The 27,593-nt window shown below is 39.5% G+C and overlaps 1 protein-coding gene across 1 annotated transcript; it reads left to right on the top strand.

Moving 5' to 3' along the window:
* The first annotated feature begins 865 nt into the window (after positions 1-865).
* On the top strand, positions 866-27,362 carry PRKCI (protein kinase C iota). Its single transcript, XM_014887081.2, has 18 exons — positions 866-1,041; positions 7,787-7,908; positions 12,280-12,369; positions 13,747-13,797; positions 15,011-15,096; positions 16,106-16,246; positions 17,099-17,153; positions 17,648-17,706; positions 18,182-18,358; positions 19,052-19,149; positions 20,083-20,169; positions 20,765-20,900; positions 21,398-21,485; positions 22,408-22,533; positions 22,635-22,714; positions 23,645-23,734; positions 24,015-24,130; positions 24,853-27,362. The coding sequence occupies exons 1-18, from the start codon at positions 926-928 to the stop codon at positions 24,938-24,940; spliced, it is 1,806 nt and encodes a 601-aa protein (XP_014742567.1). The 5' UTR covers positions 866-925; the 3' UTR covers positions 24,941-27,362.
* Positions 27,363-27,593: the final 231 nt, after the last annotated feature.

Genomic DNA, 27,593 nt, shown 5'->3' with positions numbered 1-27,593 from the left:
CCTTGCCGTCTCTAGGCTGAACAACCTCTCAAGTCTGTCTCCAGAGCAGAGGAACTCCAATTCTTGGACCCTCTCCTTTGCCTCCTCTGGACTCACTCCAGCAGCAACACGTTCTTCTTCTGTGGATGGACCAGACCTCAGAGCAGGACCACAGCACTGCAGGTGCTCAGTATGAGGTGGAGAATCCCCTGCTGCCCACGCTGGGGATCAGTCCCATCCGTACTTGGGAAGAATAAGTTTTCCTCCTTGGCTCCCTATCAGGGGAGCCACCCGCGGCTGAAGCATCCCACAGCCCGCACTCCGCTCCCGCCGCGCCGGCGCCACATCCACCCCGCCGCCCGCAGCCCCGCCATGCTTCGCGCTGGGCCGTACCAAGTGTGGGTGGGGGAGTGACACACACCGCGGTGTCGCCCAAGTTCCGGACGCGGCGGCGGGGGAGGAGGGATCAGCGTGCGCGCTCGCACCCGTCTGATCGAGAGCGGCCGCTGCGGCGGCTCCGCTACGGGGCTGCCAGTTACCCGGGTGCCGCGGCCGCCGCTGCCCCCCCTCCGTTGCGGCGTGGAGCATCCCGCTCCACAGGTGTGGAGTCCCGTCGGAGAGAGCCCATGTAGAGCGTGGGGGGACACGCACGGGACTGACACCCGCATCCCGGAGCGGTGGAGTTGCCGCCCGGCCGCTCTCGGGGCGGTTGCTCCGCCCCACTGGGGGAAATCCTACACTTCCCTCCCGCGCAGCTCCGCGCAGCTCCGCGCTCCCTCTCGCCACCGCTTCTGCGCGATCTCCTCCCGCCCCCGCGCGTGGTGCCGCCCGGCGCGGGCGGGGCGCGCTGGAGGCGCGGGGGTCGCGCAGCCGCCGCCCCGGCCCGGCCCGACCCTGCGGCTCCCCCGCTCTGAGCCTGCGGCTCCCCCGGCCCGGCTGGGGGGCGATGCCGACGCAGCGGGACGGCGGCGCCGGCAGCACCATGTCGGCTCCGGGCGGCCTCGGGGGCAGCCTCGGCGGGGACGGCGCCCACCAGGTCCGGGTGAAAGCCTACTACAAGGGGTGAGTGCGGGCGCCCAGCCCCTGGGGACGGCGGACGGAGAGCGGCGTCCGAAGCGGCGCCGTGGGTGTTCGGGATATCCGGCACGGGCTGCCCTGGACGGGCTCCTGGGGACACTCCTGGCTCAAGCGCTGGGTATCCTCTGACTTGTACGGGAGGAGGGAAAGAGCGGAGGAAAAACACTCCACGGCCAACCGGCCGTGCTGAAATGGATGTCAAGTGCAGGAGTGGTGTCAAGGTTTAGGAGGGAAGTCGGATCCTCCCTTGTCCGGGATGACCGTCCCGGTGTACAAGGATGTGGCTGAGCAGCCTTTGCCCTGCTCATCCTGCTTCCCTTCACCCCCAGGCCCTGGCTGCCAGCAATAAGTATATATTCCTTCGTAACACACGCCAGAAGTCGCATTTAGTATGTTCGAGATCCGGCTTCGGTCCTGGTCTTTCTATATTAAGTGATGTTCAGGACTAAAGGAAGAGGATGTTTGTATGAAAAATTGTTTCATGGGTTTTTAGGCTGTTTGCCAGTGACCGAGCAATTTTTAGGGGAATCTGTGAATGGTTACCTAGATGCATCTGCTGTTAATTATGCTTCTGCTGTTAAAAAAAATCCAAAATACTAGGTGTCTGTGAAATGGAAATATGAATTTTGTGGGCCTAATTCAGTGGCTCTCCAGCAATAACACATAAAGCAAAAGAAACGTCCTGCCTTGGGTTCGCAGCTCACTATTAAATAGTAACAGTTAAAGGACTTAGTGAGTTTCAGTGCAAGGGTTGCTAGTGGTTCATTGGGCCATTAAGTTTGAGGGGAGGTGATCTCAGCAGAAAACAATGTAGGTTGCATTTTTGGATTAAGAGTGAACACGATTCCAGTTGTATGTGTTAAGCACAAGAAGAGGTGTGTTATGTTTTCAGTATTTACTCTTCTATCTCTAGCTGTGTAATTTTAAGGAGAGGTATAGAAACTTCACTGAGCATTTGGTATTTGGTGCTGTGTTTGGTTTCTGGCTTGTATGTCCTTTGGGGCTTTTCTTGACTGAAGTCTATAGAAGTTACTGTAGAGACTGGCACAGTCTGTGGCTTAAAAGACATGTGAGACACTGTCAAAGTATGTGAAATTCTGAGCTCTTTGTTTCACAGTCCCTTTAATCCACTTTTTCTTAAGGAAGCAAAGATGCCCCTGGCTGTCAGCTGGTGGAGGTGTTCATTTGATCAGACTGAACTAAAATGGGAACTCTTCTGGGTGAATACCATTTATTTTTCTTCTGCTGGGTCAGTTTTCATCTTGATCATTTCCACGTGCAATCACATGGATTCTCGCTTTAGCGAGGGAGGCTATGGGGCAAGAACAGGGAGGAAGCAGTCCAGGGTTGTAGGAGTGAGGAAAAAATCTGCTACGTTGGACAGGATTGCTGGTTCATGGCACTGGTAATAATTCCACAGGCACTGGAATGTTTCTTTTGAGTTCTGTCCATTGACTTTTTGTCTTCTAATGCAGTTATCAGTTTAATAATGGCATTGAGTCATAGAGGGTGTTGGTTAACCATTGTGAATACCAACAAACTAACAAGCTGAATGCCTTAGTCATGATTTATTTTGAGATATAAGCAAATTATTCTCTCCACTTTCTTACAACAGAAAATCTCAAGCCCCTTCTCAGACTTGCACTATCGCGTGGATATCAAAGCCAAACATTTTACCTGCACTTACCCTGAAATGACTTGGAGACTGAGAATTGAATGCTGATACCAGAGGCAGCTTTTCCCCCGTTCTTCAAATAAACTGTCTCAGAGCTGGATCGAGGAATTAATGGGAAACAGTGTTAATCAGGAAACGTTAATCTCTCCTAATTTCCTTTTAATGGAATCATTTAAGTGGGTTGTAGAATTTATTAGGAAAGTCTGGTTGGAGAGGTCTTTTCATCTTCCAGAAAGAGTTTCTGGTTAAAAAGAAACAAAAAACCACCAAGCCAACCTAACCTAGCCACTTAGAAGCACAGATTTGTTCTTGAAGCGTTTGAGAATCTGATAGTCGGGATACTTGCCTGGGGCAAAGAGCCGAGCCTGAATCCCCAAAACTCGGCTGTGTCTGGCCAGGAGCCCAATTGCTTTTCTCAGTCAAGACAAAGACTTCACACAGGACCTTTTGAAGAATCTTTGTTTCATTGAACTGTGCAGAGGTAATTCTTTATCTTAAATTCATGAAATATGTTAAAACAGGATGGAAAATTTTCCTAAAATTGAACACAGATCATGAGAATAAGGAGATGGGGAATTCCCAGAGACTTGAGAATTAGGGCATTAAGTTGAGTTTTTCCCTCTCTTACTTAAACCATGCTTATCTTCCACATAAGATTGGCTGTTTAAAATTCTTAAAATAGTGTTACGTTACTGTGAGCTCTGCAGTGTGTGTAACAGAGGTTCCTGAGGGGGTTTTTAGGAATTCACTCTGTTACTCCAAAGGTGGATTTTTGTTGGTATAATAACAAAGTGTAGCAGCTCGCAGTGTGTGGCACTGATCAGCATCTGTAATTGCAATCATTTCAGCTCTCTGATGATATTCAAAGTTTGCCTTTTGTCTTAGCTCATTTGCTGGAGATGTTTTTTGTCAGGTCAGTACAAGAAGTTGTTACATCATTCATGCATATGTTGTAGGCGTAGAGAAACAGGTAGGAATAATTCACTGCTCATGCTCAAGGAATCGTGTAGAATTCATGCTGATTTTAAAAAGAAGCAAAACCAAACAGCTATAATAATAATTTTTCTGTCACGATTAGAGCTGCTAGCATGTATTCTTTCAGTGCCTGACATAGATTTTATGCTGATTTTAGCTGTAGGCTGTAATGTAGGTTAGATTTTTAATAAAAAGGGGTAGATATCAATGCTTTGCTCACCTTCAGTTTGATTTAGTTCAAATGGAGAACACGCCTGACAGTCCTCTCATGATGCATGTTAAACCTGCTTCTTTTCTTAATTTTAATTACTTAATTACTTTAGTTATATTAATGGAAAAAGTGTGAGGAGAAAATAAATTTTAATTGTAAAATCAAAATGTACCTCCATAAAGATTCCCAGGGAATTAATTTCTTAAGGATTCTTATATAATTTCTTTTTATTTTTCTTTATCTTGGGCACTTTTTGCTCAATTCTTCAGCACTGTGTCTTCTGTTGTCTTTTGACAATTAAGTTCTTCATAGGAGAGCGTTCAATTTAAGAAAACTTTAGACTAAGCCCGTGAATACATTTTCCCCCCTTCTTGCTGTTTCAATATTGATTTAGCTTTCTGATTATATATTTTTCCAGAGAAACAGACTTGCACAGGGGAAAGCAGTGCTTTAGATGGTTGTGCATGGCAGTGGCAGCACCTTGACGGTACAGAAATGACACTGACACAGCAGAATTCCCCAGAAGTCCGGGGGGGATCATTGTAGTGAGCTCTAATTAGACCTTTTCAGAAGCCTTAATGACTGGTCCAGGTGTGTGATACATGTGGATATGTAGGTAACGTGTATAATGAATCTGTACATTTCTCCATACATAATATGGGGTATATGAGGCTGCAGGTGGAAAAGTCAAAAGCAGTAGTGTCTGTTCTTGCAGGGTTGTTCTCTCATGGGAATTTAAGATCAGAGTGAAAAATGAGGTACAGATATTGAATTGTGTTTTAATTGCTGGCTTTGGTTTTGAGGCTTTTGTGTTAGATGGTTCTTTTTTTTTTGTTAAAGGACATTACAACTCTTTGATGATTTGTAAAAGGAAGTGAGAAAAGCTCTTTGATCTCAGGAAAGGTGGACAATATAGTCTTCTAGATGTATTTAAAATATGTTCTCTAGTGTGTTTAGATTTACCATTTGCCTTTTCTCAGTCTTCTTGTGATTTATGTTTTACTGATTCTAATATTTGCAGGATATTGACTCAGACAGGCTGCCTAGTAGTATGAATAAATGGTATTTATTAATATTTATAAAAGATATAAGTGATAGCATTTTCAGTAAAAGTAATTCAGGACAAGTGCTGTCTTGTATATTTGCATGTTTCATACTCACAGGTCCCTGATTAAGACCACCTGTAATAGTGCTAAAACAAATTGTAAAAATTCTGGTGCTTCCATACTAAGAGTTAATTGGCACCTCTGGATGTGGTGGTGCAAAAGGTGTGCTTGAATCAGATTTTCTTCTGATTTCCTATGTGTGCCAAGAGGGGACAAACAAAGATGTTTATTTCACCTTGGAATAGCTCTATGACAAGCATGCTTATTCCAAGCAGTGTATAACCTTATCTTTATCACAAGGAACAGCCTATTGTAAAGAAAATTTTCCCCATATCTCAGTAAAAGAAAACATTTTGTATCTTTAATGCAAGTCAGCAGGCTATGGTCCATATTAACTTTCCTATGTCCCTTATATTGGCCAACTAACTTTTATTTAAAATGAAAATTTTTTCACAATAGAATTTAACAACTTCTTTGCTTGAGTGAATCCAGCTTTTTCCTAATGAAGGCATCATCAGTGCTGTGTTAGGGGTAAGAAGTGTAGAGACACGAAAGTGTGAAAGTGAGACCTGTATCAGCAGGAAATGTCAGGGTTATCAGTGGAGTTCAAATGGCAAAATAGAGCAAAATAAACGTGTAACTTTACAGTTCCTGTGTTACAAAGACATTGCTTGTGGAACCTTGTTTATACTTGACATCATCTTTCTCTTTTAAGTGAACTTGAATCATCACATTTGAAAATGTGCTGAACAGATTTTGCTAATGTATATATAATTTAATCTTCAGTTTTTGCTGAAGCATCAGTGATTAGTCTTAAAAAGTGTGGTCTGTAACTTTCTGCTTTTCTGGCAGTAATAATAATTTAACAAACTCTCTATTGACTGATTCGATCCCAGAAACCCCTGCAATGTAAATATATATAAATATAAATACTTTGGCTTCTCAGCACTCTTCAGAACTATTTTTTTTGTTTAAGAACATATTCCACAGTGAATATATCTATGCTAAAATGTGAATCAATGAAGGGACGGTAAACTCAGTGGAGCTGCTAAGTAAGCAGTGCCTTATTTCCTTCCTGGAAAAACAGGAAATACAGGTTAAGGCTTTGCCTCCTAATACAGGCTTGCTGTGTGGTGCCTGCCCGTGTGTCTGTGACAGTAACTCAGATCCACCTTGTTGGCATTGGGTTCCCAGCTGGTGTTTCCATAAAAGATGCAAAGGGAGACCTTTGTGTCAGAGAGAAGAGTTTGCTGTGTTGGATGGATGTGATTGAGGACTTCTAATAAAGCCCCATTTACTCTAAATGACTGTGCTGTGTCTAAATACCAGAGTTCAGTTCTTGTTTGTTTTGCATTTTTTCTCACGTGGAAAGAACAGGAGCAATTCCTCTACCAAATCACATAGCCTCTTTTTGACTGCTTTATTCAGATTATTGAAGAGATGTTCTGTTTATCCTGGACATATGTCTGCTGTATTTACTGGAGTCTGTCCCCTAACTAAACCTAACCCAACTGATGATGCTCATAAATCCAGAAGCAGGCTTGCTGTTCTTCCACAGTGCTTAGAAATTGCCAGTTGATTTTATTCCTGCTGCTGCTCTCCAGGGAGCCTCAGGCAAGCAGTTTGGTTTTTGTGTGCTCTCTGCCCCTCCTGAGCGTTGTTCCGGTTCCATAACCACAGCATTTTATGTTAAGTCACCTTCTTGATCTCAATCTGCCCATGCACATGATGATTTAAAGATATTTAACTTGCTGCATACGTACACTTCAGTCTGGTAGGACTTGATGGGATTTCTGACCAGGTAAAAGCTTTGTTGCTTCAATTATTTTTATTTTTTTTTAGCTCCCCCGAACAGTCCTGGGTGCTGGCACCCACCGGAACAAATCCAGCTGGGTGAGGTTTTTATGGGAAGATTAACCTTGTAGCTCAAACATGGAGCTTTTATGCTGTATTTGAGGAGTGTGTTGTAAACAGCCTTCCTCCTTCCTCTAACTGTGTCTCCCAGCTCCTTTGGTTAAGGGTCTGAGCCCTGTCTTCTGTTCCCTTTAAGGGCCAGCCAGCATAGTGGGACAGCATTTTTTGTTAACATGTTAAAACCAGGTTAACTCACTTTTAATTATCGTAGAAATACCATTCTGCATAACAGTAAAGCAGTACATTTCAGTTCTAAGCATATGGCTCTCTGTCAGCCTTCCCTTTCATTGTGTGAAGCACCACTCCTTTTTTAAAGGCACTTTGAATATCTGCACATGCCCCCAAGTCTACTAGGAAATCTGTTTAGTATTTGCCATTAATTTTTCATAACATCTACACAATCAAAATTTAATTGGAGTAGATGTATGAGTTTTTACATTTTGATACTAATAACAAAATAACTATTAAAGACAAAGTAAAACAAGAAATATGTTTTGAACATTGTTCAAACATTTGCAGCATTTAATTCTTGAGTTTCCACTGGTGTAAGAGATCTAATTTCTCTGTGTGGTTAATGTCTACTGCAACTCACTTCATAGTTACTTGGGCATAAAATCTGAGTTTTTCTGAAACAGATACCTGGAGGATTAAATGTCAAGTAATAAAAATCACTTGGAGCCCAACTTTGCTATGAGAAGGGAACTTAGGTACTTTATTTTATTTTAACATTTCAGAGGGAGCTGCATCAGAGATGTGGTTAATATTAGTGGTATATGGAAGGTGTTAGAGATGATGATCAATGTTATGTTTTGTGGAATAGTCTCTGAAGTTTATTTTTCTCTTTCTCAGGGACATCATGATAACCTATTTTGAGCCTTCCATCTCCTTTGAGGGACTGTGCAGTGAAGTTCGAGACATGTGCTCCTTTGACAACGAGCAGCTTTTCACCATGAAATGGATTGATGAAGAAGGTAAATCAATGCTCAGCAATACAGTGCTCAACTTCCCAGCTTTTCTTTCCCTTTCGTCTTTTCCCTTCCCTCTCCCTTCATAAGATAAGCTTACAAAACATAGAATCTGACTCCAAAAATAAGTTATCCAATGCCTTCTTAAGCAGAGCTTAATGAAGAGGTATTTGTTTCACACTGTTTAGTGTGTAGCTTGCTCTCGGTCTTTAGAAACCAAACCAGACTTCAGTGACTATGAAAATGTTAATTCAGTTTTAGAATTTCTTATGAAGGCAACAGAACGTATTCCTTTATACTGCTGAAGATTCCCTTTGTATCTTATATTTTTGAAAGAGTTAAATGGACATTAAGTTATACAAATTGCAGTATTTATCTAAAATATTGATATAATTTAATATATAGTTGAGTTGTATGTGTAACCAAAAACATTATATCTCAAGTGTTATTATCAGCTGTTTCTTTAGCAACCTAAAGTGTGTTAACACATAGCTAATAATAAAACTTCTTCCAAATACTAATGATGTGTAGTAACTTTTCAAAAAAGTGCAGTGACAACCTTGACTTAGAACTCAACTGTAGTGCTTGCATTATTCATCTTAAAGTTTACCTTGGATGAAAAAAGTCCAGAGTCTGTTCTCCCTGTTAACAGAAGTCATCCATTGAGCTGTGTGTGTACAGTAGTAATTTTTTCAAAGGTTATTTGTAGGTTCTGTTTCCTCAGTGGAATTAGTTCATTCCACACGTAGGTTTTGAGCTACAGCTACAACGAAGAGCCCTCTGAATTATGAGATTGCTGTGGAGTTATTTTAGCTGATGCAGTACATAAAAGGCTGCAGTGTGCAGTGATTTGTTGGCTGTGGTTGGTGTTTGCATGCAGCCATCAGCATAAATGGTGCTTATGGAACTATTTCCTCCCGTTTCAAATTGGGCTACTGCCAATTTATTCAGAGTCTAAAGCTAAACGTGGAGCAAAGTTGATTTTTGGAAGTGCCATATAGGCAGGTGTGTTGAAGAGTGTGTGGTCTTGGGAGTCTGATCAGGTGAGGTTTTTTCTTCTCTTTGTCATTCCAAAGTTATTTATACCAGGCAGATGCAGTGCAGTAAAATGAACAGTGTTTATGACTGAACTGTACAGCAGAGCTACTGGGAGTTGAACATTTACTTTATAATAAGCTGACTGTGTTGTTTTATCATCAGGCGAATAATGAACTCCTCACTGCAGTGGAGGAGTCTGCAGTGTCAGTCTTTGCAGGAAATATATCTATTTTTTTAATAAACGTTTTGTACTGATTCAGTAATTTACTTGAAGCGGTTTGTTCGTTCTCAATTTCTGCTCTTTAATTAGAGATAGATTTATTAAAAAAACAGGAAGGTTGCAGTTTACCTGAACTATTTTCATGTGTAGGATTTGATTTTCACAAGCAATCCGTGTTTGCTTTAATCATTGACTTACAGTTTAATGTTGGTGGAGAAGAAGTTAATCTGCCAATGAGGAATGTGTTTAAAGCAAATCCTCCCGTCTTTATTGTGAATAATTCTTGCATGTACAATGCATGGCTTCTTGCCAAGCTCCCTGCCTCTTCTCTCAGAACCAGTCTAGTGTTTTCAATTGATATTCTTTCTAGAAACCTGTTTTGCTTTACTGGAAAATTCCTGTATCACATCCTCTTCACCAAAACTGAAGTTCACTGTTTAACAGTAGCGTGAGGAAATGCTGTAGGCTGGTACTTGTTACACTCATGCTTTTTATAGTCTGAGAGAAGATAAGGGGTCTGGGGCATCAGTGCTTCCTGACTAAACTGGATTTACCTGGACACTAAGGTTCTGATTTCTCATATAGTAAATGCCTTTGCAGGATGAGGGCTTCACATGTAACTACTCTGATTTCATAGAGGTAGTGGCACACTAAGACAGATATAAATTAATTGAGTGGATTAATTTCCAAAATCTTCAGGTACAACTGGAAAATAGAATAAACTTGATTTGATTTTAGACAAATTTTTATTTTTGCCATATATGATCAGCTTCACTCTGCCTTCTGAAACATCCTGTGGGATGGACACTGTGTGTGTCTTCAGTCTGTTGTTTCTCACTGTATAACTCAAAAGTAAATATTTTCCTATGTATCCCAGCTGTCTTTGACTGCAAAATTTGTACTACTCAAGCCTGTTGAGAGAGATGTGTGTAAACCTCCTGTCTGAGTTTGCTTATTCTTGAGACCCTCTTTTGCTTCTGACAAATGGAAACACAGAACTGTTTGCACAGGTGTCGGAAACAAATGAAGAAAAACTGGTTTGTTGATTCTCATAGCGAGTCTGAGAGTAAATTCAATTGTTCCATCTCCTCCCACCCTGCTCTGCACAGTGTAAGTTTGTGCTGTGTGTGGGCACTGTGGTTTCCGGGTGTCCAGCTATAGGGGGAAGTGGTTTGGTGGAAAATGACTGGTGGCTTCAAAGACTCATCTGGAGAATTTTGATGTGCAGGAAACAATAAAGACAGAACACTGAAAGTGGACCATTTATATTTATTATTTATATTTTAGCAATAGCATAGAACTACAGAATGGTTTGGGTTGGAAGGATCTTAAAGGTCATCTCTTTCCACCCCGTACCATGAGCAGGGTCCACTACCCCAGGTTGCCCAAAGCCCCATCCTCTCTGGCCTTGGACACTTCCAGAGATGGGGCAGCCACAGCTTCTCTGGGCACGCTGTGCCAGGGCCTCACCACCCTCACAGGGAAGAATTTTTTCTCAGAATCCCATCTAAACCTACCTCCTGTCAGTGTGAAGCCATTCCCCCTGTCCTGTCACTCCATGCCCTGCAGACAGTCTCTCTTCACCTTCCTTGTCGGCTCCTTCAGACTCTGGAAGGCCACAATTAGGTCACCCCAAAGCTTCTCCGGGCTGAGCAATCCCAACTCTCCAGCCCTTCCTCATAGCTGAGTCCTCCATCCCTTTAATCAACTCAGTGACCTCCTCTGGGCTGGCTCCAACAGGTCCATGTCCTTCCTGTTCTGGGGGAAGATACATTGGAAACAAAAGCATTGTGATACATCAGAAACAAAACTAATTCTCTGGAAAAACTTTTGTGGGGTGAGTTGAAATACCTCCTGCTGCTGGGTGTGTGGTTCCACTGAAAAGCTTTAGCAGTGGCTGTATTAATTTAGATACTTTGCAGTATAAAACACAAAGATAATAGTTAATGGTCTGTTGCTTGTGAACTTTCTAACTATGGTATTGACTGAGGACTCAAAGCAGTAAAGCTCCAGACTGGATCCAGTTTAGCCAGGATGGAAATTATTCTGCCTTCCTCCAGTTTGCTTACCCGTAACTAGTTTGCCACTTAAAGACATGGAAAGTAGTATTTCTGTTAAAAATTAGAAATATGGGAAGGTAGACTTGCTGTATGGGATTGGGGCTAAAAATAAACTTCTTCTCATGCTGGAACAGGCAGAGATAAATCCCTTGTTCTTGCACAGAACATCTTGTATAGATTGAAGGGGGGAACAAGTTGAGCTAATAACTAGAAGTATTTTCTTTTTTTGGGGCAGTGATGATTGGGATTCAACATTGTTTTTAAAATGTTTCAGTTACAGTATTATTTTGAAAAAGGCTTATTCTTTCAGGGGGCTAATTTTTTTATAAGTTACTAATCTGCATCAGGCACCAAAGAAAACATATGATAAAGTTTTGTTTGAGAAACTTTATCATCAAAGATTTGGCGTGTAATTTAGTCTGCACCATCACAAATGGTCAACAAAACTGCAGTTGTTTTATTAGAAAAAATAAGAAACAAAGTCAACCAACTCCCACCTGTCTTCGGCCTTGGTGTCCTTTCTTTAGGGGATTTTATTTCAAACAGTTGTGTGAGTGTGAAAGCAGTAGTTACAAATAAGAAAAACAGGGTGTTGCACTTAGATTATGTTATTTGTCAAAAGTTTCCATTGAGGTTTGAGGAGAGATTCGAGTTCTAACTGCTTTTGCAGCTCCTAGTGCAAGTCTTGGCAGTGCTGAATCAGCTGTGAAAATAGAATTGACTCAATTCTAATTAAAAATCCATGAAATAAAAGGTAATCTTAGAAGGTTTTAGGTGCTGGAATATAGCCTGCACCTCCTGTACTGAAATAATGTGTAACCAGGCTTGTAGCAATGATGTTTTGAATATCCCATATTTTTATTATCCCTGAAAGAACTCAATATGACTCTATTTTCAGATGTACTTTTTAAAACAGTGTTAAAAATAAATACTACCACATTTGAGAATATTAGATTTTTTTCTACAATAATTATCCTGGAACCAGCTGTGGGGGAACTACTGAATAGGATGGAACTAAAACTACTGAATTTTGTGCTGTTCTATTTTTTTTTTCCGCAGGAGATCCATGTACAGTTTCCTCTCAGCTGGAGTTAGAAGAGGCCTTTCGGTTGTATGAACTAAACAAGGATTCAGAGCTTCTGATCCATGGTAGGTGAAATTTACTGAAATTTACTGCTGCTCATGCTTGTACCTGTGAATGAATGGAATTTTTTCATTCCTGTGCCTATCACACTCTTCTCCCCTCAGGCCTCTGGCCATCCTGTCAAGGGATGCTGATGACCATTCACTGTGCTTTTAGCTCTTCTTTATTAAGTTAAGGGAGAAAAGAAGTACTTTGCTGTTAGTTTATTAATGAAATCCAGCCTCTGTTTCTTCATACATTCAGCCCAAGTGCATTCAGACACTTGCTGACAGAAAATGGTAGAAGAGATAAAGTACTATTTATTTATTTATTTATTTATTTATTTATTCCTTTGTTTATTGGATTCATACATTATCCTGAAGTTAATTATAGATAAGTGCTTTAGAGCAGCATCTCTGTTAGAAAAAAAAATTAATGAGCTCCATGTGATGCCAGATTAATGAAAAATTTGTCTTTTCTAAAATTAGGTACTTCAGTTTTAAACTTAATTATTTCATACCCGTGTTTAATGTGTAGTTGTTCAATTTTTTTCTTCAGGGTTATATGCCTATTTTGGCAGCTTCTCCAGAATATTTTTCTAGCTATTTGTACCTTTTTGTCAGTAGAAGGTTGATCTTGGTTTATTAGAGATTACAGCAGAAAAGTCATCATTATGAAGTGTTGGTGTGTTACACTAGAGTGTCTTTACAGGCTCCTTCTCTTAAAAAGATGCAAAAAATCTAGTTTATCATCAGCCCATTTGAAAGGAAAAGACAGCTTTCCAGCTTCCCACAGAGAGCTTTAAAAGGGAAGAATATAATCCATTTGCAGATACATTTCACTGCTTTTGTGCAGATCGGATTTTTCATCTGCCCATTCTCCATGAATTTTTGTGTTTGATTAGCTTCTGATTAAACTGGCACCAGGCTGTCTGTCCACATTTATATTCCTTTCTGATGGTTACTGAAATTGTAAAAGATAAGTAGTGTTACTGAAGCGAAATAAATTGTGAAAAAAAACCCACAAAAATGTACATGGTCAACATCCTGTTATAACTGTTAGGATAATGTCATATAAAACATTTATCATATTTGGACATCTTGACCAGCTGTGAAGATTGGCTACATGAGAAACAAAAATCATTACTTTTTCTAGTTACTGTCTTTAAGAAATAGCTTCATTTATTCTGCTTTTTGTGTGTATTGCTTATGTATGTCACTGCTGTCCCCATCAAAAGGGGATTGTGGTGGTTTGCAGCTCATCTGTTCTCAAAGGTTTTGTTGAAGTACAGTCAGTGCTGCTCTCTAGATGCTTGAATGCCTTTCAGGAGTGTTGTGTTTAGCCCAAAGATATATTTTCTGTCTGGAATTAAAGGTAATCGGAAGTTAATGTCTTTCTTGCAGTATTTCCTTGTGTCCCAGAGCGGCCTGGCATGCCTTGTCCAGGAGAAGATAGTAAGTAGGCATTTCAGCTAAGAAATGTTCAGATTTCCTGTTTTAGCAGATTTTGATGTTCTTTGGTTTGGCATCCCACACTTATGAATATTAATAATGCAAATCTGTAAAAATCAAATATTTAGAAGGAATAGGAAGTCGTTCTAAACTTAATGTTTGTCACTTCTGAATCATTGTTAATAAGCATTTCACATTCCTGTTAACTACCCATGTCACTCTGCTTTCCTTGCTTTTGCCTCTTCTATCATGACAGTTTTTTATCCTATTCCTGTCTTTTGGGGAGTTGCCAGATTGCTGGCTAACAGTTGTGAGCAGAGGCTTGTAACCAATGATAATGCCTTGTCGTGTCACTCTTTACAGATCTGTGGTTAATTCATTTGAAGTTGATGTTTAGTTGCTATCAGGAGGATTCTCCAAAAACCTCCAAAATATTGTGTTAACTAGTATTGTAGACATTAAAGAGGTAATGTCTCGCCAGTCTTAAAGTTTTATTAAAAAGAGTGTGTTTGTGTGTTGTGCACACAAGCATCTGTCAGTTTGGTATCCAAATCTCTGACCAGTCAAATATAAATGTGCATGTTTAAAAGTTAACTTAGGCAGAATGAGTAATGCTGGTTATCTGAAAAATGAGGTTGCAGACTAAATCAGCAAGAGATTTACAGCTCAGTGTAATTCTTCATATCTTAGTTTTCAGTTTCAGTTTCTGACATGCCTCAAGTAATGAAAAACAAAGTAATAGTTAAAAAAATGAAAAAAAAAATTAATAGTGGCAGCTGTGGATTTAAAACACTGGAGGATTTGTCAAGCAGCCTTATAAATCAGGACATGCTCCCAATTCACCTTCCTTCCTCCTTTCCCTTCCCCACAGCTTCTCCCCAAGCTGAGCTGAGGTATGTGTATACTTTGCACACAAGTGCTTGTAGTGTTTGGACAGTTTACCTTCTCTTGAGTCACTGTTCCTTTTAAGTTCAGAAAAATCAGAATTAACTTTGAATTGATTAGGATATTCTACTTCAGATTTTCTCCAAAACTTAAAAAAAAAAAAAAAAAAAAAAAAAGAAAGAAAAAGATACTTGGAACATTCCTCTTTTTCCGTAAGGTACAGGAGTGAAACTTTACTCTGCAAGTTACTTTACACAGAAACCTCCAGGAGAAGATGTTGTAGCTCTGTGTTTGTATTTGTCTGGATATAATCCTGTGTTTTTCCTCTTAGAGTCCATTTATCGCCGAGGCGCCCGCCGGTGGCGAAAGCTCTATTGTGCAAATGGTCACACTTTCCAAGCCAAACGATTTAACAGGGTGAGACTCTTGTTGGGTACTTAAAGCCATGATACAGGGATGTCTGATTTTCATAATGATGATGCCTTGTAAAGTTACCAGGTAGTTTTAGTCTCATTTTTGTTGTTTGTCTATAAGCTTGTGATAATCCTGTATCTTCAGGAAACTTAAGCAATAGTGAATATTCAGGAACTTGAAACAGAAAAAAACCAAAACAAAATTGGCTGCAATTTTACATATACTCTGAAAGCATAATGTCAAAGCTCCAGTGTTCCCTTAAAATCTTCCCAGAGGGCAAACTGGAATGTATTAGATGTCTAAAGGTAGATTTTCATTTTTTTTCAACTTCTAGGAGTAAAATGGTCTGAGCTTGCTTTTGATGCACAGACTTTTCTTTCATGACTTTTAAAGGAGAAAGTCGAGATGTTTCTCCAGGCATGTTTCTGGTGCCATGTAATCGACTGAAAATAACAAACCATTCAGAATGCTTTCAGGAAGCGAGGGTCAAACATAATTACCTAAGGTCCAAGAAGGCTTTGCTGTGTTTAAAAACAGCAACAGCAAAAACCAAACCCAAAATATTTGAGTAAGTCAGGTCCCTTGACAGCTTCAATAATCTTTCCTTCTTTTCTAAGCTTAGTGTATTGTGTGCTTAATGCTTGAGATCATCTCCACTAAACTTCATCTTGAGCATCCTCATGTCTAACTTCAGCTTTTTTTGTTGTTGTTTTTTGACCTCACCTGGGTTAAAGGCTGTCAAGGCACCACAGTTAAATCAGTTTCCACTTTTGCCTCCATAGGCACCCTGTTTTCATGGATCTTTGGAGTTATTTTGTGAATGTCCTTCAGCGAGTGGTGATCTTCCCATTCGCTTTGTCTAAGGTGTTGAAGCTTCTGCTCTCCTGCCTTCCTCTGTGAGGACACACCTACAGAGAAATGAGGAGATGAGCTTGGTTTAATGCAAGTGTGGCTGGATAGTTTTATTCTTCAGTTTTGCTCTTTAATGAGTTTTGTTGGTCTCTGATTGCAGAGAGCTCACTGTGCCATCTGCACTGACCGGATATGGGGCCTGGGGCGCCAGGGCTACAAGTGCATCAACTGCAAACTCCTCGTTCACAAGAAGTGTCACAAACTTGTCAATACTGAATGTGGCCGACATGCACTACAGCCAGTAAGTAAAACTGATCTGATAAATTGTCTCAAAAAAGCAGCAACCAACCAATCAAACAAATAACTCTCCCCCCCACTCAATTTTATACTGTTAGTTTTCAAACTGCAGCCAAATAATTGCAGTAGTTGAAACAATTTTTATGGTTACCATGATTTTTGCAAGAAAGTTTGGGATTCACCGAGCAAAATTGCAGCTTATAGCACACAGAAGTTTAACCTGCACATCTGGGATTATTTCACTTCACACGTGTAATCATATAAAGGACATTTATCCCATCCTTCACAGAGATGTTGCATAGCATGTATATGTGTACACACTATTTTACATCTTCAAAATGGATAGCTGGAGTAAATTCTCTAAATATCTCTTAGATTATTGGATTATTTCCCATTTACAGCAAATGAATATGTAGAGCAGAAATTGTGACTTTTCTCTCAAGAAATTCAATCATCTTCAGTTCTTAAGTCCTGAGAAAAACTGAGATTATTACTGTACCTGGTTTAATAAAGCAGACAGCTTCAATTGTATATTTTGGGAATTCTCTTGACTAATATATATACCGCTGAAGGACTTCAGTTTTTCTATCTCACTTCTCATCTGCTGTGTTTCTTTCTCTTTTGTACCAAGTTGTCACTTCTGCAGCTTCTGGAAACAGAAGCTTCCAGAAAATAGGGAAAATAAAGAATGCAGTTGTTTATTTAATTGTGTATGTTTTAGTAACTATTTTGACTAACCAAGTTAAAAAGTAGCTAGATTACATTCCTCAGGGGTCATTAATTTCATTTTTTGACTCTAAAATAATGTGTCTGACACTTGGACAGTCTATTACAAAAATCCTATCTATGTTTGCAGGAACCAATAATGCCTATGGATCCATCATCAGTGCATTCAGATAATGTAGAAACAGGTAAGATCAAGAGATTCTTTTTTCTTTAAATTACTGTAAGATGCTGAAAAGTGAACTTTGAAGTAAAATTAATTTTAGAACTCTTATTTACTTTTTCATAGACTAAGGAAGGTAAGACAGCTTCTTAGTGCTAAGGGGAATATTAATATAAAAATTCCAGTTTTCCACATCTTACCAGTTTCAAAAACTTGACTAAAGAAAGAAGAATTTTTGCTGTCAGTTACATTTAGTAAGCTGAGTACTTAAAATGCCGTGATCAAGCAAAAAAACCCCAAACCAAACCCTTACCAGCATTAGCAGAGCTTCTGCTGGAGTGGGGGCCAAACATGTTTATTCTTGTGGCAATCAGAGTGATGGTCCTAATGCAATTCTATCAGTTTTGAATACTTGGAGTAGAAGCATTTAAACTGTGTTTCTCTGATTGTGGAAATTTTAAGGCAGAAAAGAATTCTGTTGTGTTGCATCACTCTAATAAATTTCTCTTGCACCTCCAGTGATACCATACAATCCCTCGAGTCATGAGAGCCTGGACCATGTTGGTGAGGAAAAAGAGGTAAACTATCTTATCCAAGCTAACTCTGTACATAGAATCACAGAGTATCTGAAGTTGGAAGGAGCCCATGAAGATCTTCAGAGATCTTAAAGCCTGTGTGTCTCAATTTCAAGATTTTAGTAGTTTAATTTGCCACAAACTGAAAATTAGCACAAAGGGCACATTTGGGTTGTTCCTCAGATGTCTGCATGTGTGACTTGCACACTGCTTTATTTTGAACCTTAAGTTTAGATGTGTTTTGATTTAGAAAGTGTTCCAAATTCTCCCAGTTTGGTTTGTTTCTTATCTGCCAAGTCTAATTTACCTCCTTTGTTTCCCAGCACATTCCTTTCTGGGACAGTACAGTCTTAAGATAACAAGTGTTAATTGAATTGCTTGTTTATATTAATTTTGAAATGTTGTTTGAAATGCTGACTTTTGCAGTTGCTGACACTGGCAAGGCTTCTTCCTCATTTCAGTGCATCTTTATCCACAGGCAATGAGCATCAGGGAAAGTGGCAAAGCTTCTTCCAGTCTGGGCCTGCAGGATTTTGATTTGCTCCGGGTCATTGGAAGGGGTAGCTATGCCAAAGTGCTGCTGGTTCGACTGAAGAAAACCGAGCGCATTTATGCCATGAAAGTGGTGAAGAAAGAGCTCGTCAACGATGATGAGGTGGGCAAGTGAATTGCAGCTCTTCCAGACTGCTCCAGTGTGCCCCATGAGGTGGGAGCCAGGTCGGGGCTCTACATGTGAGAATTCTACCTGTGCTTTTTTTGTGCTGCTCTATAGGAGGTTCACAAGGCAGGTAGCCAGGTGGTCTGATTTTCTTGTTCAAGTACAAAGAAATATGCCATGATACTTGAATTGCTTGTTAAATCAGACCCCAACCTTAACAATTTTTGCACAGTGATTTGTGAAACGGTGTCAGAAATGGCACTATTAAACTGCTAAAAACCTGTTGTTACTGAGGATTTCCCTTGGGTTTCTTTAGGCTACTCTGAAAACATTGGAGTGAATGTGGCTTGCTGTCAACAGCTTTTGCATTTATTTCTCAGTCTACCATTGATTACTTCTGCATTTCTTGGTGCTACTTTACATTTCCCTGCACCAGTTTATCTTTGATATATCAGTGTGTTTCCATTCCCAAGGTGGTTACCAGTGAGGCTAAGAGTAGAGGACATTCAGGAAATAAAAAGTATGTTATCAGCTATTGCTTCACATTTCAGAACTGCAGAATATTTAATTTCTTGCAAGTAAAACAAGGACAGCGAAGCCCTTGAATGTCTTTCTGCTAATTGTCATTAATACTTCACCTAAGATGTGCAGCAGTCCTTTTCTGAATGTCACTTTCCTTCAAAAAAACAGGATATTGATTGGGTTCAGACAGAGAAACACGTCTTTGAACAGGCCTCAAATCATCCCTTTCTGGTCGGATTGCACTCTTGCTTCCAGACAGAAAGCAGGTAAAAGTCATAAATTAATAATAAAATAGTCTTATTAAAAACATTTCATCGTATCAGGCGCCTCAAAAGCCTAAATTTAAAGCATGAAGTGTTAAGTAGCAAAGTCAATGTTTTGTAAATCCTTATAGTATTTTGTGATCCAAATGCTGTGTGCATCTACGGTTTTCAGATGGGGAAAATGCAGAAGAATGTAAAGTACTGGTAGATGGGGTGGGAAGGATTCTGGACAGGAAGAGAAGTGCAGCTAGTAGGAAATGATTGAGAATATATGATAGTAGAGAATGTAGAATGGAAGGAAAAAAGGCTACGGGAGATGAAAATCAGAAGTACAAAAACTGAGGATTAATTGTCTCGAATATGCCTGGATTCTTTGAAGACGAATCTGTGAGCAAGACTCAGAAGATAGAATCTGAGTTTTCAAAAGGAAAACCAAGTAATAGAGATGAAAATTACTATTTTTCTATTCTATACAATAATACCTTTAAGTACATATAAAATCCAGTGTTGTATATTTAAACAGTATCTCTGCTGTTTCAGAAAGGTGACAAACTAATGGAGTGAAGTGAAAAGAAAGAGTATTTGTAATACAATATTAACCACAAAGGAAACTAAGGGGATCAGAAAACCAGACTTTTAATTTTTTTTATGGTTTGTGTATAGAAACTGATGTGGCTCTGTAGAGTCACGTGTGTAGTAATGACAAGCAGTGCCTGTAATGGATGAGGAATATGGGAACGATTCCTTTAGCAATGAAGGAATTACCTAGAGAAACTTTGTATATTTGTTTTTTAACTTCAGGAATTTATTCAGAGGAGGGGAAAATGGTAAAACCAGAGATGAGAGGAGTGGGTATTGTTCTATAACAGACCTGTAACATCTCACACCTTTTTCAGCCATGCACACAATCATTTGTAACAATCCTGTGTGTTCCAGGTTATTCTTTGTTATAGAATATGTCAATGGAGGAGATCTAATGTTCCATATGCAGAGGCAGAGGAAGCTGCCAGAGGAACATGCCAGGTGTGTGTCATTCCCGATTTCTTGCATCAAAACAGTGGTTTTCTGACACAGTACAGCAGTGCAGAGATTATGAGGGATGAGCCAGCAAAATCCTGTCCAGATGTTAAGGATTTAAGAAATGTGAAACTGCATCCTCCTTTTGCTGCTGCAAGCCACCGTGTTTTTGTTTCAAGGAGGAACTGTAATAGAAAGCATTTAGATGCTGTTTGCCTTGGCATTACTCTGTATGACTTCAGTCTGCTATTTTTTTCTAGAAAAACAGTTATGTGGTATTTTTTTAATGTCTAATGATATCAATGTGTTTCTTGTACAACCACCACTACCAGCTGTCCAGGCAAATGCTGAGTTTTTGGTGCATATGCTTAATCTCAGATGGTGAGATAAAAGGGATGATTGGAGGAGACATTGCTATTAACTAAAAACAATTTTTGAAGTGCATAGAAACATTTGTATGATTATAAACAATGTGCCACTTCTCTGTGGAAAAATAATAGAATACTTGGGATTATGTATAGAAAATATCATACTACCAAGATTGTGTTATTGTGCTTTGAGTTTTGATTACTTGACTAATCAGTATTTCTTTCTACACTAGGTTTTATTCTGCTGAAATCAGTCTAGCATTGAACTATTTACATGAGCGAGGGATAATCTACAGGGATTTAAAACTGGATAATGTGCTCCTAGATTCTGAAGGGCATATTAAACTCACAGATTATGGCATGTGCAAGGTAAGATCTAGTTTCTTGCTAACCAGGAAATTCAACAATTAAGAAATTGTTATAAATTAAAAGATGCAGAGACTTTAAAAAGTGAAATTTCAAGGTTTCTCTGTGCACATGGGCTGTATATTCATTTCACTTCCACATGTGGAGAAAAGGCAAATGCCAGAGTGCACAGACTACACTTAGATGTATTGTTTATGTTTTCATAAAGCTGCTGGATCAACTCGTCTGGGAGGGGTTGGCTGAAACAGTCAGGATAAGGTGATTTCAAAAGAGGTTGAAATTAGCAGTCACTTGCTGCTGTTTGGATTCTGTGGCACTGCCCATTTCCTCTGGGAAACTTTTGTCACCACAGAGACACTGGAGCATGGCTTTGACTTTGGCATGGAATTGCCGTTTTGCTGGTTATTCAAGACTTAATTAATTCAAAATGAAGCTTTTAGCAGAGGAGTGTGGGATCTTCAGTTAACTGTAAAGTATTTTCTTCCCATCTTTTCCTAAAGGAGGGTCTGAGGCCCGGTGACACAACCAGCACGTTCTGTGGGACTCCAAACTATATTGCACCAGAAATTCTCCGGGGAGAGGATTATGGTAAATGGAGTTTCTTGTTGCTACTTTATAACTTTCACCTTGTCTTTTCTGATTGGAGTTGTTTAAGCACTAGAAAGTAAAATTCTCCATTAGACACATGATCAGTCTTAATTCAACATCCGGTCTGAAAAAGTAAGTAAAGCCTTGAAAGGAAGAGTAAAAAACATCACATGAAGCAAATGAGATTTTCTGCATTGCACATTTTAAATTCATTCGAACAGTCTTGAATAGTTTGAGTCTTCCAAATTTATTATTGTTTATAACTATTTTAGATACTACTAATGATATACTTACAGATTGGAATTGTGTTTTGTTTGGAGCTTTACATTTGGCAGCAGTGATAGATTAGATACAAATTCATTGCTAAAGGCGTAGATAGAAGATGTCCCTTTACATATTTTTTTTTTTTAATCGACCATCTTATTTCAAAAGTTTCTTTCATAGTGGCTTCAGATATTCCTGCTTATCACAAGCTTTCTAGCCCAGCCAGACTCTATCAGCCCCAGCCTGGCTACTAGGATTTCCTTTAGCAGTGAATAGTAGGGGAGATACACTTTGCTCCATGAATGACTGACTTTTTACTGTTAAGACTCACACAGCTCCTCCTTGGCCTTATCTCCCATCCTGGATTATGCACTGTTGGTTAGTAATGACTAGGCTTAAATATTATCTAAACCTTTGTTAAGGGCTTAGCACCAACCTTTAACCTCTTTGCATTTCCTCTGTACAGCATCTCTTCCTGTTATGTACGTAATGATCCATGTAATGTCTGCTACAGTCGTTATCTCTCCTTTATTCGGCTAATTGGAAAGACTGGCAATACTTACATTTTTGAACTCTTTCTTCTCTGTTTTTAGCCCCAGAGGTGTTGGTATTTTTGTTGTGAAGTATCTCCAGTGGTGCTTTCTCTCTTGAATTCTAGGCTTCAGCGTGGACTGGTGGGCCCTTGGTGTGCTGATGTTTGAGATGATGGCGGGCCGGTCACCATTCGACATCGTTGGGAGTTCTGACAACCCTGATCAGAACACAGAGGATTATCTCTTCCAAGGTACGTACCATGAGTGTTCCTACACTTCAGTGCTTTGCTTCTACTTAACCTTTAAACTAACTTCAAAGATGCAGAGGCTGATAGGAACTGTTTTCTTGCAGTAATTTTGGAAAAACAGATCCGAATTCCCCGATCCCTCTCTGTGAAAGCAGCAGGTGTTCTAAAGAGTTTCCTTAACAAGGTAAGAGCAGATGTACTTTATTTGCCATACACAGAAACAGGGTAGAAAAGATGAAAGCCTAAAGCAGAATTTCAGTGGGGTTCTAAAAGCCCTATTCTAGATACTTCTCTTAAAATCTGAAGCTCCTGGTTCTCAGGCTGGGATTATGAGTAAATTCCAAAGTTGAAGGCGTAGAAGTACTCCAAGTGATTTCTTTAACCTGGAGAATTGAACAAACTTACCAGATTTAGTTTGGTTCTGAGAGAAGCAGCTTAGCAAATCACTGGTACAGCTTCTGATGACTTCCTGGAGGGAGATGCAGAGGCAGCTCACTGCTGGCTGGGGGCTTTCTAGCCTGAGAGTCAGAAAGTGCATATATGGTAGTGGATGAGTCCAAGCACTTGCTGGTTTTTAGTGAGTGTTACGTGAGTGGAAAGAAAGAGATACAGGAGAAACTCGACTTGGTTAAATTATTCTAAGTCACACCATTCACTACACACTGTTACAGCTCCCTGGTAGTGTGTGCATATTTGAAAGTGGAGATGGAATTGTCTTTCCACAGTAATTTACAGGAACTGCAGTTTTTGCCCCATAGTGATTTCCTGCCATACTCTGTTCAGGGAAGAGCAAGGAAGGGTGGGGGGAAAGAATGAAATTCATTAGTTATCTAACAGAGCCTGCTCTGAAATCTATGGTACATTTAAACAAGCCTGAATAAAAATGAAGAAAAGCAGCATAGTCATTTATATAAAATTCAGTTAAGGGCTTCCATATATTTCTCCCTATTTCAGAGGGTAAATTGGAGCAGTTTCCAAAATAAATAATGCTAATTTAGTTCTTCAGTGTTCCTTGTAACTCTGGTGTTTGGTTTCTCATGGGATTTGTAACACTGGCATTTTATTCATGCATAGGCTGTGGCATCCATTTAGAAATATTTTCTTCCTTGCACAGGATCCAAAGGAACGCTTGGGCTGCCATCCTCAGACAGGGTTTGCAGATATCCAGGGACATCCCTTCTTCCGCAACGTTGATTGGGATCTGGTATGTGAATGCCCCCTGCCTTGGCTGAGGTTCTTTGCATTCAGTGACAAAGTTGTTTTGAGCCTAAGAGAGCTCAAAAACATTAAGCTCTTAACTTATGTTGTACCAGAATTACAACACACAATCTTCATTCCCTTTTACGCACAGTAAGTGCAGTAGATTATTGGAATTATTGTGGAAAGTATAAAAAATAAACTTAATAGTAATTTTCAGCCTTGTTTAACAATAATTCAATAGGTTGTAACTCATTCTCAGTGTGACTAAGTGCATTTATTCTTAGATGGAACAAAAGCAAGTGGTGCCTCCATTTAAACCAAATATATCTGGAGAATTTGGTCTGGATAACTTTGATTCCCAGTTCACCAATGAACCTGTGCAGCTCACTCCAGATGATGAGTAAGTAATGTAGAATTTAAGAAGCTCAGAGAAGATGCTTTTTATTTTACTTGTTTGGGTATTTTATATTGTTAGTAGTCAGGTGAGATTATCCTGGCTGAATAGCCTTTATTAAATTCATGACAATGTGCTTGATTTTGGTAATGGATATTGAGAACCTCTTGAGAGGTTCTGATTTGGGATGAGGAGGAAAGGACCTTTTTATCTAGTTTGATTAAGCCACTGCTGTTCACATTTTAGGAATTTTTATAGGGTTTTATATAACTTTCACACAGTATGTAAACATAAACAGTGTATATTAAATGTCACCTGTGCACCTTGATCAAGTCTGAAATCCAACCTCCTTCTTCATCCCTTTCTAAATGCAGACTGTACAAATAAAATTTAGAAAAGTTGCTGATGCAAGTGCAGTATCTATCACATCCTAATGTTTTCAGGTCCTTACAAAACTGTTTCAAAACTTGAAACTGCAAACCTTGCAGACTGCTTTGTGGGAGAGTGCGTGAAGCCCAGTCACTGCTTTCAAGGGGTTTTGTGTTTTGGTACCATTATTTGGGTTAAAAAAACCCAGTGGTAGCTGTAAAGGTAGAGAGGGACAAAAGAGGGAAGGGAAATTTTCTCAATTGTAGTCCACTGAACAGATTTAAATTTTAAGTCAAACTATCAATTAATGTTATCTTTTTAACTTTGCTCAACTAATGACTGTTTTTTAATCCTAATAGTGATATTGTGAAGAAGATTGACCAGTCTGAATTTGAAGGCTTTGAATACATAAATCCTCTTTTGATGTCAGCTGAGGAATGTGTCTGAATTCTCCATTTCTGAACTGTGCCAATTGTTACTCCATTTGTTTCTGCATGGATAAACATCTCTCCATTTGGATGCACTTGCATAAAATGAGTAACTCAACATTCTGCCCTTGCCATCTAGTGTGAATTTTCTTTTTGTATTGATTGTTGTCTAGGACAGTTGTTATGCTGAACCTTCAGCTGCCAGATTTAAAATGTTAGAACTTTCTAACAATTTTGCCAAATTTGAATATTAATACAGGAGTTGGTCTCTGGGGCTCCTGACTGAACAAAACGTCTGGCTGTATAGTTTGCCAGTACAGTGTTCTGAGCAAGGAAAGGTTTTCAGTGCTTAATGAATACAAATTGCATCAGGTCATGTAATAAATTATCCTTCAAGGATTTCAGATTTTTCAGCAAGATGAGTAAGAACTCATCACTTCTGTAGTTCCAAATTTCTTTTCTCTGAACATCTGATTTCCCTGTTCTAGACATAGAAATTAGAGCTTTATTCATGCCCTTCAGACTGAAATGACAGCAAGAAGAGCAGATATTTACACTGAATAGGTCAAGACTGGCTGCTTTCGTGGGGAGTATTGATCCTACCCTGAAGGAGGCTATTAACTCCATATCAGAATTGGTAGACTTTGCTCCAACAGTCACACTAGGAATTGTACACTGATACAAAGAGTGCCTTTCTAGGCTGGCCCTTTCAGCAAGGGTTGGACATGGCATCAAGTGTCAGTTTAATGAAAGAATTCAGTTAACTCTTAGAGAAGTTAAAATCTTTTCAGCATAATTCAGCAGTAATGGGCAGCTAATACTGAACCTCATACTATTTATTGCTTTTGTACTTGCTGTCTTAACTGCATCAGAACTGCACACGGTACTGCCACAGCCTGGAAAAGGGCATTGGTTCCTTTTCTATCTTACTGCCACACTGCTGGGAATGAGTTCCACTTGGCCAGTGGAAAAGCATATCTAGAAAAAATAGGTGCTGTTCATAATGACTCCCTTAACTTCTGCCCTTAGAGATGGTGATCTGTACTCACAATCAAACTTGAAATGCTGGTAGCAGGCTTAAGGAAAGCAGTTGAAAGAATGGGTCAAACTAGAACTAAGAGGTGTGTTTCTTACATTTCATGTTAGTAAGCAGTGTAATATACAGCACAGATAATTCTTATTTTTAATGCTAAAGCAATAGTTATAAATGTGTTGGGCTGAAGAAATGCCAAATGCACCACTTTTTTTTTGTTATTATTTTGGGGAAAAGGGATTAAGAGACACTAATGAAAGGAATCTGTCTTACGTAAGAGCCATAAGAGAAGCTAAGCATCACTGAAAGCAGATCTGGGGATCTGTAAGCACAAGGTGGCAAACATTACTGAAGCTTTTAGTAGACTTTTGCTTGGCCAGTGTCTTTCTGTGAAAATCCTTGTATGGCAACACTAATTTCATAGCACAAGTTTTCTGCTGTATGTTCACTTCCATGTCAGCAGCAAGCAGAGAGATTGCACAAATCCACACTGGTGTCATGGTATGAGATTTAGTTCGTGTTTTTCTTTGCAGTATGAATAGGAAGCTCTCTAGTATTGGGCTGAGTTTCCAAAACTGGGAAGTGATTTGAGGGGCTTCAGTTTCAGGGAAGCATTGAACCTCCTCACTGTTAAAAATCAGGTTTCCTTAAATTCAAGTTGCATCTTTTCAAATGTAAAATATCAGAGTGAACATTCCTTTTAAAGAGCAGCCAGTGGGGTCAAGTGAACTGCTTTACATGCAGTTTTAAAATGGTGTTTGTTTAGCCTCCAACTCCTGCACCCACATGATAGGTTTAGACATTAGGGCATAACTGATACTAAACCTGGGAATCATTTAAAGCAAACAAGAAAAGCCTTGTCTCTACGGTGGCATAATTTCCTACGAGGTATTAAGGGAAATGGCTTTATGTAAGGAAGGACATTTCTGCCATTCATCACAGAAGAGTAGAGCAAAATTTAATTTTTGTTTTTATAATGTCACAGAAAAAATACTTTTTGTATTTACATATCTAACCATTAAGAATGTTGCAAAGTGACAAATATCTTAAATTACTGTAAATCCATTTTTTAACTTTAATTTTCTCCAAAGTGCCATGATATTAACTGTTATTTTTCATTGTTAAGCATACAGCAACTGTCATAAATATTCAGAAGGGACATTGGGTGTAAACAGTCCAGTGCAGTAGGTTTTGTTTTTTGGAGAACGTGTCTGCATCAGAAGCATGACGTATTTATGTGGAGTAACCTCCTTTTTGTACACGAGTTGGATTCCTATGGGTGCTCTGCTAGTTAATATTGTCACTACTATTTTCCTGTTTCTTATGGAATATGGTCTTGAGCGTTGTTGTGTAATCATTCCCTTTATTTGTGCACACTTTTTACTTTAAATAAAACATTTCTATTAGACCTCTGTGTGTTAAAGTCTCAGAGAAATACTGTGAAATGCTGGTCTTTTCTAAGGATCACCATCTGACCCTTTTAAACTATCCATATCCCACGGGAGCCTTGTTCTAATATTTTCATTTCTTGTAGAAAATTGCACTGGGATAGGCCATAGCAACCCAAGAAATGCCTTTCTCACCCTGCTTTTATGAAATGTGTCTGAGAATGCAGGTTCTGCTCCAGCATCATTCCCCA

Source organism: Sturnus vulgaris, chromosome 10 (assembly GCF_052056855.1).
Source record: "Sturnus vulgaris isolate bStuVul1 chromosome 10, bStuVul1.hap1, whole genome shotgun sequence".
In the NCBI taxonomy this organism is placed as follows: domain Eukaryota; kingdom Metazoa; phylum Chordata; class Aves; order Passeriformes; family Sturnidae; genus Sturnus; species Sturnus vulgaris.
This window is presented reverse-complemented; position numbering and strand designations above follow the sequence as displayed.

Excerpts from the sequence above, each read along its gene's own strand:
- PRKCI (XM_014887081.2), top strand. The coding sequence starts at position 926 with ATGCCGACGCAGCGGGACGGCGGCGCCGGCAGCACCATGTCGGCTCCG. Across the intron at positions 13,798-15,010 it reads GCCTTGTCCAGGAGAAGATA|AGTCCATTTATCGCCGAGGC; the intron begins GTAAGTAGGCAT and ends TTTTCCTCTTAG. Across the intron at positions 16,247-17,098 it reads GCCGACATGCACTACAGCCA|GAACCAATAATGCCTATGGA; the intron begins GTAAGTAAAACT and ends CTATGTTTGCAG.